This window comes from Meles meles, chromosome 3 (assembly GCF_922984935.1).
Source record: "Meles meles chromosome 3, mMelMel3.1 paternal haplotype, whole genome shotgun sequence".
In the NCBI taxonomy this organism is placed as follows: domain Eukaryota; kingdom Metazoa; phylum Chordata; class Mammalia; order Carnivora; family Mustelidae; genus Meles; species Meles meles.
The window spans coordinates 138,262,449-138,274,377 of record NC_060068.1 but is presented as its reverse complement, the minus strand read 5'-3'; the positions used below and the strand labels follow the sequence as shown (position 1 = coordinate 138,274,377).

The 11,929-nt window shown below is 50.0% G+C and overlaps 1 protein-coding gene across 1 annotated transcript in view; it reads left to right on the top strand.

The window, feature by feature from the left end:
• The first annotated feature begins 7,192 nt into the window (after positions 1-7,192).
• The window catches only part of GALNT10 (polypeptide N-acetylgalactosaminyltransferase 10), a 216,625-nt gene continuing 211,888 nt past the window's right edge, over positions 7,193-11,929 (top strand). Inside the window, exon 1 of the mRNA XM_045999768.1 lies at positions 7,193-7,490. Coding sequence (XP_045855724.1) covers positions 7,332-7,490 — 159 coding nt within the window. The 5' untranslated portion in view covers positions 7,193-7,331. The remainder of the gene's footprint in view (positions 7,491-11,929) is intronic.

Genomic DNA, 11,929 nt, shown 5'->3' with positions numbered 1-11,929 from the left:
CTAGCAGGGATGTCCTTACCAGTGTCCTAGCAGGGATGCATCTTAATATTCTGTGTTTCCAACACTTAACAGAGAGCTGCTAACCAACAAATTAAGCCCTCTCGTCAACAGTGCAAACCCCTGTAGCCAGTAAAGACCTCCAAGGATTGTTTTCTGAATTCTCTCTCTCCCTGCCTTTGGACCTGGAACAGACCTCTCCGGATCCACTGAAGTTTGCTGGAAGGTGCCACCTAGTGGAACATCAGATGACCTGCCATTTAGACCAAAAGAACTCTTAGGAGGGTTCTAGAGGCCTGAAAGCCACTGAGCCACAGTTCTCTCGAACTGGACTGCAGATGGCAATCGCCTGGGGATGGCCGGGTCCTACCCCTAGAAGTTCTGACTTAATTTGTGTGGGGTCCAGGGCAGGCACTCCCCCGTGATTCTATGCACCGCCAAGGTTGAGACCATTGGGTCATAGAGCATCCAACCCTTTATCTTGCAGAGGTGTCCACAGATTCGAGCTACTTCTCCACAGGTCTCAGACTCCTAAGAAGCCCCTTTCTCCTGCACCCCACCACCTCTCCATCTCTGTTTTTGTACAACTTTTTCCCTTCATGCACAAATGAAAAATAATTAAAGGGGAAGCACTCTCATTTCCCACACTCAGATACTGAGTTGAGTGGCAGTGCCAGGAGAAGGATGGCTCCCCAAACACCTGATATTTGCATCTGACACTCCCGACGAATACTCTGTTTGAGATGTGCCCAACTAATGACGTAGTCTATTTACTTTTTGAGATTTATGGCATTCTCTGTTTGTTCTTTCAAACCGTATCCTACTTGCAGCACCTTCCACAACTGCTGCTTTGATTCAGCAGCATTCTTTATAGTTGGCAGGACTGGTTTAATTGGCATCTCATTGTGGAAATGACAAAGTAGACTCTGAGAGAGAGACAGACAATTTTCTGTCTAGAGGTCATTTCAAATAGGCATCCTGCAAACCCTTTCTTTTTATTCAAACTAGAGCTGAAATGCCACTAAATGCACACTCTGGGCTGAACCACCTGAGTAGTGTTCCGTGTCTGGCTCCCCTTTTCCCTCCCTACCTTGCAAGATTGAGTCCCTGAATTTTAGAATTTAAAAAGACCTCAAAGAGCATCTGGTTTGACTGCTTTATTTAATGCAACCATATTCTATATTTATCTAGACCTCTCTAATTCCTGCTATCACATACACTCATGGACCTGTACATGATAAACCCCATGCTCAGAGAATTTGGGCAGCCTATCTGAGCCACACAGGAAGTTAAGAGCAAAGTCTGGACCGATCCGGGCTGAGAGCCAGCTGTAGAAATGTCAGCTCCACGACTTTGTTCTCTTCCTCTATATAAGAAGTTGGAGCCTTGTTAAATGACCAACCTGGTAGAGATAGCAATATGGGTCATTGACACCAGTGTTAATGAGTTTCCTGGGCACAGGTTTTAAAGAGGTGAGTGCTTGGTTGATTAACGGACTCATTCATTCATTTCCTAAGTGTTTTCTGAGAATCTATTTTGGGCCAGGTCCTGTACTAACAGTGAGAGTATCCTGGGGAGCAAAACAGATAAACACAAACAAACAACATGATCTCTGTCCTCGTTGGGCTTACAGTCCAGTGGAGGAGGCAGATATCGAACAATCGTCCAGGAACCATAAACACTGTGACTGCTAAAGAAAGGCATTGCTAAGAGGTCACACAACTGGGGAACTTAGTCCTTTGAGAAAGCTAGGGGGGCTTCTTTCAGAATGTATGCGGATCTTGATGATCGCCAAGGAGTGGAAGAGCAAAAAGACTTTGGGTTTGCATCAGGCATAGAAGTCCAACACCCACAGCATCTTGGGTTTTGCTTAGGGTCAAGCAGACCTCTGTCTTACCAACTTGGAAATTACATCATTAAAGGGTCATGATTATCCCCATTTCACAAATGAGGAGACTGAGGCTCAGCACAGCTAAGTGACTTGACCAAGGTTAAAGAGTGTCTGAGGTGGAATGAGTTGCAGACCCACATCCCCTGGCTTGCTGCTCTGTTCCATTTTCATACCCCGTCAGCTCAGTCCTAGGCCAGACCGCCTGAGGGTATAGCCCTGGACAAATGGGGTCAGCAACAAAGGACCCTAAGAAAGCCAAGGTGAAGACATCTCGTTAAAAAGGTTTTCATATTGGGGCGCAGGGGTGGCTCAGTGGATTAAGTCGCTGCCTTCGGCAGGGAGCCTGCTTCCTCTCTCTCTGCCTGCCTCTCTGCCTACTTGTGGATTAAGTCGCTGCCTTCGGCTCAGGTCATGATCTCAGGGTCCTGGGATCGAGCCCCACATCGGGCTCTCTGCTCCGCAGGGAGCCTGCTTCCTCCTCTCTCTCTGCCTGCCTCTCTGCCTACTTGTGATCTCTCTCTGTCAAATAAATAAATAAAATCTTTAAAAAAAAAAAAAAGGTTTTCATATTGTCATCAGGAAGGGCGAGGGCCTGCCCCTATCACTTCTCTTTTGGTTGACCCTTCTTGCTGAAGTGGGTCTCAGGGGATCCCAAAGGCTCTGCCTGTTACTGATGACAGGATGGCACACTGAAAAGGAAGCAAGAGCATAAGCAGCTCATTGAAAAAAAAAGAAGAAGAAAGAAAGAAGAACAGGAAGCAAAGATGGGAAGATGGGGGAAGAGAGGAGATACTCACCATTCAGCAAACATTGGTATGAAATCCTTTCCATGTGTCAGTCATGTATGGTCATACAGTCATGCAGGTTTTGGGGATAGAGCAGGAAAGGAGCAGCCAAGGCCTCTGCTCCATGCAGCTGATATGTGATCTGGAGGAGCTCAATAACAAACAAGCAAATACAGAAATAAATAATGGCCAAGAGGGATGTGCACTGTGAAGAAAACATAGCAAGACTTAAGGTTGGCAGGGTGGCTCAGTGGGTTAAAGCCTCTGCCTTCGGCTCAGGTCACGATCCCTGCATGAGCCCTGCATTGGGCTCTCCGCACAGCGGGGAGCCTGCTCCCCCCACCCCCCCCCCCCCCGCCTCTCTGCCTACTTGTGATCTCCGTCTGTTGAATAAAGAAAGAAAAATCTTAAAAAAAAAAAAAGATGTAAGGTAGGCAACTTCAGGTGGGCCATCAGGGAGGGTCTCTGTGAGGAGGTGACATTTAAGCTAATATCTGAAGAATGAGAGGGAGGAGTAGTGGAGGAAGATTAGCGAACCAGTATTTCTGGCAGAGATAGGGCTAATTCAAAGGCCCTGGGGCTGGATTGGGCAGAGAGTAGGGTCAGAATCAGGAAGAAGGTGTGGCGGCTGGTTTGGCGGAACAAGAGAGTGATAGGAGGTGAGATTGGAGAGGCCCAGGCCACAGGTATCTAGCTGAAACCCTATCAATCCCTGTCTTCAGTGTTCCTCACCGTGTTGGGCTTTTATTTCAGCCAAAGTTACTAATATCTTCAGATGGGTGTCTGCAGTAAGCCCTCTATGCACATCATCTCATTTAATGCCCACAATAGGCTTAGGACAGGTCAGTCCAAAAGTAACAAATCTTGTTCTATTTCAGCCAGTGACCAGATCAGTTTCCCCAGAAAAACAGCCAGAGCTAATAGGCTGCCTACATGTCTCAAATGGTATGGTCTGAGTGGGATAAAGCCCTAGGAGCTCCCTCCAGCATCCCCACACTGTAGAAGGTGATCAAAGAGCCCTGGGATTAAAGCTGGGTTCATGGGTTAGAGTTTCCATTGAAGGCTGACTGAGCGGGTATGCAGCTTTGATCAACAAGTCACTCGGTAAGACACAAGAAAAAGCTCAAATCCAATTTCGTACACACTCCTCTACGGAGCTGGAAGAAGGGATGAGGAGGAGAGAGACCCTGAAGATTTTCCAGTACATGACTTCAGCTGCTATGCTTTACTCATCCTTTAATTATTGAGCACCTATTGTGTTTTGGGCCTGGGAGGGGCCATATGTTAGCTTTGTGTGGTCTGAGCAGGAGTATGAGCTGAAATCCATGCGCCCTGCCTCAACTCCTGTTGCTTTGGCTCAGGGAGAAGGGGGACTTTTTTGCAGATTCCTCTGCTTGGAAGAAACACCAGTTTTCTGATTTCCAAAAAAAGAGAAGTATGTGCTAGCAGCAGCAGAACATACTGTAAAGGATACCTGTTCTAAAGAAAAATGCAGCAAATGGAAATGGGGTGCTCTTTGATATTTTGGACCCGCTGGTCAGGGAGGCTTTCTCCTAGGCAGAAAATTTGGTCTGGTTCCTGAGAGATGTGGGGGAGAGGTTTAGAGGCTCTGAGGCGGTATCATCAGCTTGGTGTATTTGAGGCATACAGCAAGAAGACCAGTGTAACTAGAAGGGAAGGAGAGAGAACAAAGTCTAGAAATTGGGTCAGATCATGTAGGGCCCCATGAGCTATATGGTAAGGATTCTCATAGATTATTCTAACACACAGGGAAGTCCCAGGCAAGTTCTCAGGAGCAGAGTGAGCTTTATGTTTATAAAAGGACCACTCTAGCTACTCTGTTTCTAGCATTGTGCTTTCTCTGTGAAGGCACATACAAGAATTTTGCAATATTATCTTCACCTCTAGGAACTTCCTTTTTGTCAGAGATAGATGGAAATTCAATTCCGTAAATACTGTGTTATCAACTGCAGTGTAAAAAGCGTAGGGCTCTTCCTAGCAGGATTAATAATGCTAGCCAAAAGGTGGAAACGATCCAAATGTCCACGCGTGGATGAATGGCTAGACAAAGTGCGATATGTACATACAATGGAATATTACTAAATCTTCAAAAGGGATGAAAATCTGATACCTGCCACAAATGGGTAGACCTCAGAAACATTATGCTGAGTGAAGTAAGCCAAACACAAAAGGACATATATCGTACGATTCCACTTACATGAAGTACGTAGTTAAACTCATAAAGACAAAGTAGAATGGTGGTTGTTATTGGGGGTTGAAAGGAAAGGAAGTGAGGTATTATTGTTTAACGGGTACAGTTTCAGTTAGAGATGATGAGAAAGTTCTGGAGATGGATAGTGATGATGATGCATAATGGGAATATTCTAATGCTAATGAATAGTTTAAATTGTAAGTTTTATGTTATGTATATTTTACCACTAAAATAATAAAAAAAACATTTTTAAGGTATAGAGCTAAAATCTAGGGATACAAGAGTGAGCTTTCTAGGCAGAGGCAGGAAAGGACCTCTGATGATAGCAAGAAGGCAAGTGAGCTGGGCCACAATGAAGAAAGAAAAGGTGAGGGCTCTTCATATATGGCCTTGCAGGATCTTGCAGCTCCTTATAGAAATCCAGGAGATGGGAAAGCCTGGACAGATCTGAGCAGAGGGGTGATACTAACTACCCATTGTTAAAACCCTGCTAGTGGCTTTCTGTAATGAGTCTCCTTTGCAAACCAGGTATAAGAAAAGCACTTACTCCACAGGGTAGCTAACTGTGGGCATTAAAAGAGGTAATGTGTATCAAGGGTTTAACATGGTGTCTGGCACAGAGTAAGCCTTCAATAAAAGGTCAGCATTACTGTGACAGAAATTCAAAGAAAGACAGCAGCCCTCTGAGGAGTTTTGGAGGAGTCCGTGGAGAGGGTAGCAGTTCAACTAGATGTGGAAGGATGAACAAAGATTTCCGTCAATATAGATGTGGAAGAGGAGCAGGCTTTCAGAGTGGAAGGAACTTCCTGGACAACAGCACATAAAGGAAAGCAACCAGAAACAGGGCAGGGCAGAGGAGATAAAGCAAGGAGTGTGAACTCTGGAGCCTAGGTGACGGGAGTTGTTAAGGTTTTGGAGATGCCCAGATCCAAGCTGTAATTTCAGCAAAATAGAACCCCCATGGCTCAGCCTGGAGCTGGAACAACGGCGAGGACGGCAGGATGGCGGTTCGGCGGTTCAAGGCTGAGGGACTAGGCATCGGGGGTCAGTGGTTGAGTGGGAGACGCAGAGAATCCAAAGGACACAGGTCGGGGTGGCAAAGAGAAAGGCATCCGAGAGGGTGCGTCATCCCTCGCCATCCGAGAGGAAGCAATTAAGGGAGAGCACTGAGGAGCTACAGGCATCACCATCGGAGACCGCTCCGCAGCCGGTCACAGAGCCCAGGCAGCTCCACTTCCCCAGAGCCCTCATCACGGTTATAGACACACTCCCTCGCCCAACTCAATTATGCATTTAATGTTTCAGCACCCAGATGACAGGGCTCGAATCTTTTTTCATTTCATCCCGGTGCCCGGCACAGTGTCTGGCCCACAGAAGACATTCACTAGTGGCTTGCCGAATAGCTCAACAGGAGACAGAAACCGACAAGAGTTTTCGAGAAAGGGCTCCGTGAGCTAAGCACCTAGAAGTATTCATGGGAGTGGAGGGCATTCCAACGACGAGGAGACTGGGCTGGCGTGCGAAAAGCTCCTGCAAAGCTCCTGCAGGGAGGCTCCGGTCCCCTCCCGCCGCTTTGCGGGGACGAGACGGGGGCAGGCGGGCGCAGCACTCCACAGTTTACAGAGGGCGTTCATAACTAACGCCAGAACTCTGAGAGGAGGAAAACTAGGGGCCCGCTGCAGACCCGTGCGCGTGGAGCACAGCTACGGCTCCATTGAACGCCCGGGACTACCGAGTCCCCGGGACAAAGTTGGTCTCCAGAGCGGAGCCACTCCGAGGGGGTGGGCAGCCACAGCCCCGAGCGTACCGCCGGGCTCCAGCACTATCTGCACACCCCCGTGGAGCTCGCCAACCGTCGGGGGGAGTCCGGAGCAGAGCTTGCCGGCAGAGCTGGCGGCGGGGGGGGGGGGGGGGGGGGGACGGGACCTGGGCGGTCCCCGACGCGTCTAACGCGCGGACCAGCACCTTCGCTCAGCCCATACCAGTTAGCGCCCAACTCGCCAACTCCGGGACTTTCGCAAAGCTGCCGCGGGCGGGGTAGCCGCCGAGGAGCGGACCGCACCATCGCGGCCCGAGAGGGGGAAGCGCTCGGCTCAGGGGCCCCCGCCGCGCCGAGGCGGGCGGGAAAGAGCCGCGACGAGGCCGGGGCCCGCGGCGCCCAGAGTTCAGCCGCCGAGCTGGAGGGGGGCGGTGCGGGGCGCGTGGCTCGGCCCGCTCAGGGGCGGCGGCGGCGGCGGCGACATCCTCCCCCGTGAAGGCGGCGCGGTGGCAGAGGCCGGCTCCCCGGCCGGCGAGCGGCGGAAGTGCCGCGGAGTTGGAGCGGGGCCGGCGCCGCGGCAGCTTGTCCTCGCCCGAGCTGCTGCCGCCGCCGGGCGGACGGGCGGACGCGCAGAGCTGGGGGCCGTGCGGCTGGGCCGGCGGGGCGCGGCGGGGCTGACCGGCCCCGATGAGGCGGAAGGAGAAGCGGCTTCTGCAGGCGGTGGCGCTCGTGCTGGCGGCCCTGGTCCTTCTGCCCAACGTGGGGCTCTGGGCGCTGTACCGCGAGCGGCAGCCCGACGGCACCCCCGGGGGATCGGGGGCGGCGGTGGTCCCGGCGGCCGGACTGGTGAGTCCCCCGTTGCTGTGGGGGTGGGAACACTCTCTCCCCGTGTTCACCTGGAGCCATCGGTTCCTTCCTCCACCTTTCCTTTTCTGCCTCCTCAGTGTCAGCCCCTGAGACTCTTCGGTTCTTCGGTTCTTCCCATTTTGGGGATTGGGAACATTGAGGCTCAGAGAAGGACAGGGATTTGTCCAGAGCCCCCGCGACAGCCAGAGGCAGAATCAGAACTAGAAACCGAGACTCCTGTTGCTCAGTCTGGAAGGTCTGTTTCTTACCTTAGGTTACCATCCTCCTTTCTGTCCCTGTCTGGTATCCCCTTTCCTCCCAGCATCTCTTGCTTTTGTAAGAGTCCTGTCTGCATTCCTGTACCCCAGGGTGACTCCTTCTTCAGGAGCTGCCGGTCCTTCTGTTTAGTGTCCAGGTCTTTTCTGCTTTTGCCCCCACCTGCTGATCCAAGATTGCCGCCTCAGGCCAGCCCCTTTACTATTTTCCCATCTGCGCAATGGGACATCTGGTCTCCCTCCTCTCCCCATTTGTTTACCTTCCCCTCTCCTCTCCCTCCCTCTTTCCCAGATCTATGGGTGCCTTGGAGGATGCAAAGATCATGCTCCCCTTGGAGCTTCAGGTCTTGGGGGGGGGGGCGGGGGAGGAAGCTCTTGGTTCTTGAGAGACCTCCTGCCTTTGACCTTCTGGGAGTCCAGAAGTGGGAGTTTTGGTGGAGGGACCCCCCCAGAATTTCCCAGAGGCTATTTGTGCACCACGTAACCTGAGGATGGAACATCAGGTGCCTTCCGTGTCCCTTTGCAGAGTACCCATGATCCCTTTTGAACTTGTCCAGTTTGATTAGGTGCGTTGTTTCTTGCAGCCAAAACTAGGATCTTAATTGTTCCTGCTTCTTCTGAACTCACCCACATGCGTGTGTGTGTGTGTGTGTGTGTATTGTGTCACACATAGACACAGACTCATAGCAGAAAGCTCTGTCAGAGCACTCCTGCCTTCCCAGCTCCTGGCTCAGTCGGTATGAGTGAGTGTATACATGCTTGAACTGTTTCACGCAGTGGGACATTTCAGGTTTTCTTAGGGCATTTCTTGGCCCCATGGGAAGTAGATAATTTGTCCATCGGGGTCAAACTTGACTGATTGTTGGCAGGATGAAGGAAAAAGCTGACTTTTGAGGTTGATGTTTTTCTCTCTCTTCCTGGTATCAGGCTGCTGCCTGGGCAGCCTGGCATCTTGAGCATGGAGGGAAGGCTGCTTGCCACAGGGATGACCAATACGAGTACAGCCTGTCACTCTGGGAATTGTTGCAGACCGCCCTGGAGGGCCTTGGTGATCTTTTTGGTAGATCTCATTGTTTGGATATTAAGCTCCCTCAACTCCTTCACTAACCCCCTGTTTCAAACCCTGAGAGATATAATAGACCTCTTTCCCTTAAATTCTGTATGCATATGAGTTTTTCCTTCATGAAAATTTTCTTCTGTTCTTACCCTGTCCCAGCATTAGGGGCCAGAGGTCAGGGTTCTGTCTTAACACTACCTGTAACTTGATGTGTTTGTCCTTGATCACCTCTCATCTCCCTCTCTGAACCTCCCTTTCTCCATCTGTAAAATGTGGTTATTGGCCAGGTCCAGCATTATGATACCATCAGTGAATCAATGAGGAGTACAGTGGCCACTTGTGCCTTTCCTGAGGGCTGGGGTCCCTTGTAGCATCCCTAGCAGTGGGGGCTCCATACTGGACACAGGCCCAGGTCAAGGTGGGGAGTGTCCTGCCTGAGCACTAACTCTCCTTTAGAATAGCTGTAGCCAGTTCTGAAATAGCTCCTGACATTCTGCCTCTGCCTGAAGAAAGCCCTCGTATTTCATTTGCCGTGGATGCCAGAGACGTCCTGATTTTCATTTTCTATAGACCCAGATGTGTAGAGAGAAGGTCAAGGTTAACTGCCAGTTTGGCTTGAGCTTTCAAAGTAAATTACTCACTTGTGCAAGAGGGAATTGATGGAGTAAGGCAGCCTTTTGGGCGAACAGATCGGGGAGCAACAGCTGGGCACTGCTTAGAGCCCTTAACTGGAATGGACAGACAGGCTCATCTGCGAGGGTCTAGTTCTCGTTCATTTCTTTTGCCCTGGAATATCAGGAGGAGGAGGAAGAAGACGTGAAAGGGTGTGGTGGTGGGTATGGGGGCTATGGATGGCTTATCCTTGCTTTAAAGAAACTCCCCTTGCTTCCTGGGAGTAGCAGAAAGGAGCCGTTTCCCCAGTGAGAAGCTCTGCTAGGTGCTGTAGGATTCAGCATTCATCTGCTGCCTTTTAGGAATACTCTGCCAAATTTCCACACAGCCACTTTTTGTGTCACTCTCCTGCAGATGCACAGCACCAGGCTTGGCCCCCAGTCCCCTGTCTGAATGTCAGCTGGCCTTGAGGGAGGAGGCTGAGTTCTCAGAGTGATGGTGTTCTGTCCCTCATCCCAGGGCGCTGGAACATGCGCTGAACACGTCAGCCTGCTCTCTGGGAAATCTGGCATCTTGAGCACACAGGGCTCCTTTCGACAGGGCTGACCAGTTCGGAGCTCAGCTTGTCACTCTTGGGATTGTTGAACATCATCCCAGAGCACCATGTTGCTCTTTCGGGGAGAAATAACTGCAGAGGCTCTGGAGGAAAGTCTGACAGGACTTTATCCACATGCAAAATATGTTCTCTGTGGGTTTGAGGGTTAACATACCCACTGTTAGAGCAGTCCTTTAACTCCTTGACTTCTCCCCTGGATTGAAGAATAAGAGTTTCAAGTTATGAGCATTTATCGTCTGCTAGAAAGTAAGTCTATAGAACTGTCCTGCTGGCTCATCCTAGGTATAGCTCTGGAGCTGGGTAGGGCAGCTGATTTATAAAGGACACACAATGCTTTTAGGATTTCAGCATTCACCTGGTTAGACAGCTGGCTTCTCAGAGAGTTGCAAAACTGAGCAAGAAAAGCCAGTCCTGAAGCCATCTTCATTCTATTTATTGATTTATTTAAAATTTAACTAGAGCCATCTTCATTTTAATGAAGGGGTCCTGCTCATTCCTAGCCCCAGTCTGTTTAATGCCTTGGTTTGATCCTGCAGTCTGTTTCCCATTCCAGACCTGGGAACTAGCTGTCAAACACCCATGTTAGGAAATGTGATGTAGTCTCCTCCCCCGTTTCAGAGCCATAATCTCTTGTGAGAAATGACTTCATTGGATAATAGCGACTGTGGAATGGAAATTGGTAGGATAATAGAATACCAGTGACTTTAATTTTCAAGTATTAAGAGTTTTTCTCATTGTGTCAGAGCTGAACCTTATTCTTAGAATGTCCAGAAATCAATATCTTCCCTCTCACCCCACCCCTTTTTAGTCTTCCTGGTGGCAGAGCCTTACCCATCAGAAAGTTAAGCACTATAGAAATGTAGCCTTGGAATGATTTCTTTAATTTTCCACGGAGGGGCTGGGACCCTTTATCCTGCTAATCTCTTGTCTGTCTGCATGCCCAGCTGAAATCTGATGCCAGTGGGGCTGGGTTGTTGGTTTCCCTGAGCAAATCTGGCTCCCTGCATTCCTCCTGTCATCCTAGGTTTGTACACTCCTCAGGAGCCCAGCTGAGGAAGGCCTGGGAACAGAGGCTGGGGTTCTAGTTCCTCTCTCCTGCCCCTAAACTCCCCGTGGGATCTTAGGAAAGTGGTTTAAACTCTTTGGGCCTTGGATCTCCCAGCTGTGAAGTAAAGGCTTATATTCAGGAGAGGAAAGGTAGATGTGTATCATAATGGTGCTCCTCTCCCCCGGCCAGTGCAGACCTTGCTCACTAGTCTCTTTCCCACTAAGCCCGGACTTGGCTTCAGACTGTTTCTCCACATTGCTACCCAAGTGGAGTTAATGGCATGTTGACATTTATTTGCGACATAGGTAATAGATCTTGCGTTAGGATGTTTCCAACTTGAACTTCCTGGGGCTCCATAAGGTTGTTTGGAAGCACGTACTGCAAAGGTCCAAACAGTAGAAGTATGTTAAAGCAGGTCTCCCTGTACCTAGGTTGTGACACAGCCACTACTACTTAGGGATGTGTTTATACTCTGAGGATGGTCAGTCTTTAATCTGTTGGCATCAGTGGCATGATAACAAATAAGGGAATCAGGAATGAAAACGCAAAGACCCATTTCAAAGATAACCATCTAGCTTGCTGATAGTACTTTGTGCACAGTTGATTCTTACGCAAGGATGGTATCAAGAGCCCGTCACTGAGGGGAGCCTGGGTGGCTCAGTGGTTTAAGCCGCTGCCTTCGGCTCAGGTCATGATCTCAGGGTCCTGGGATCGAGCCCCGCATCGGGCTCTCTGCTCGGCAGGGAGCCTGTTTCCCTCTCACTCTCTCTGCCTGCCTCTCTGCCTACTTGTGATCTCTCTCTGTCATATAAATAAATAAAATCTTTAAAA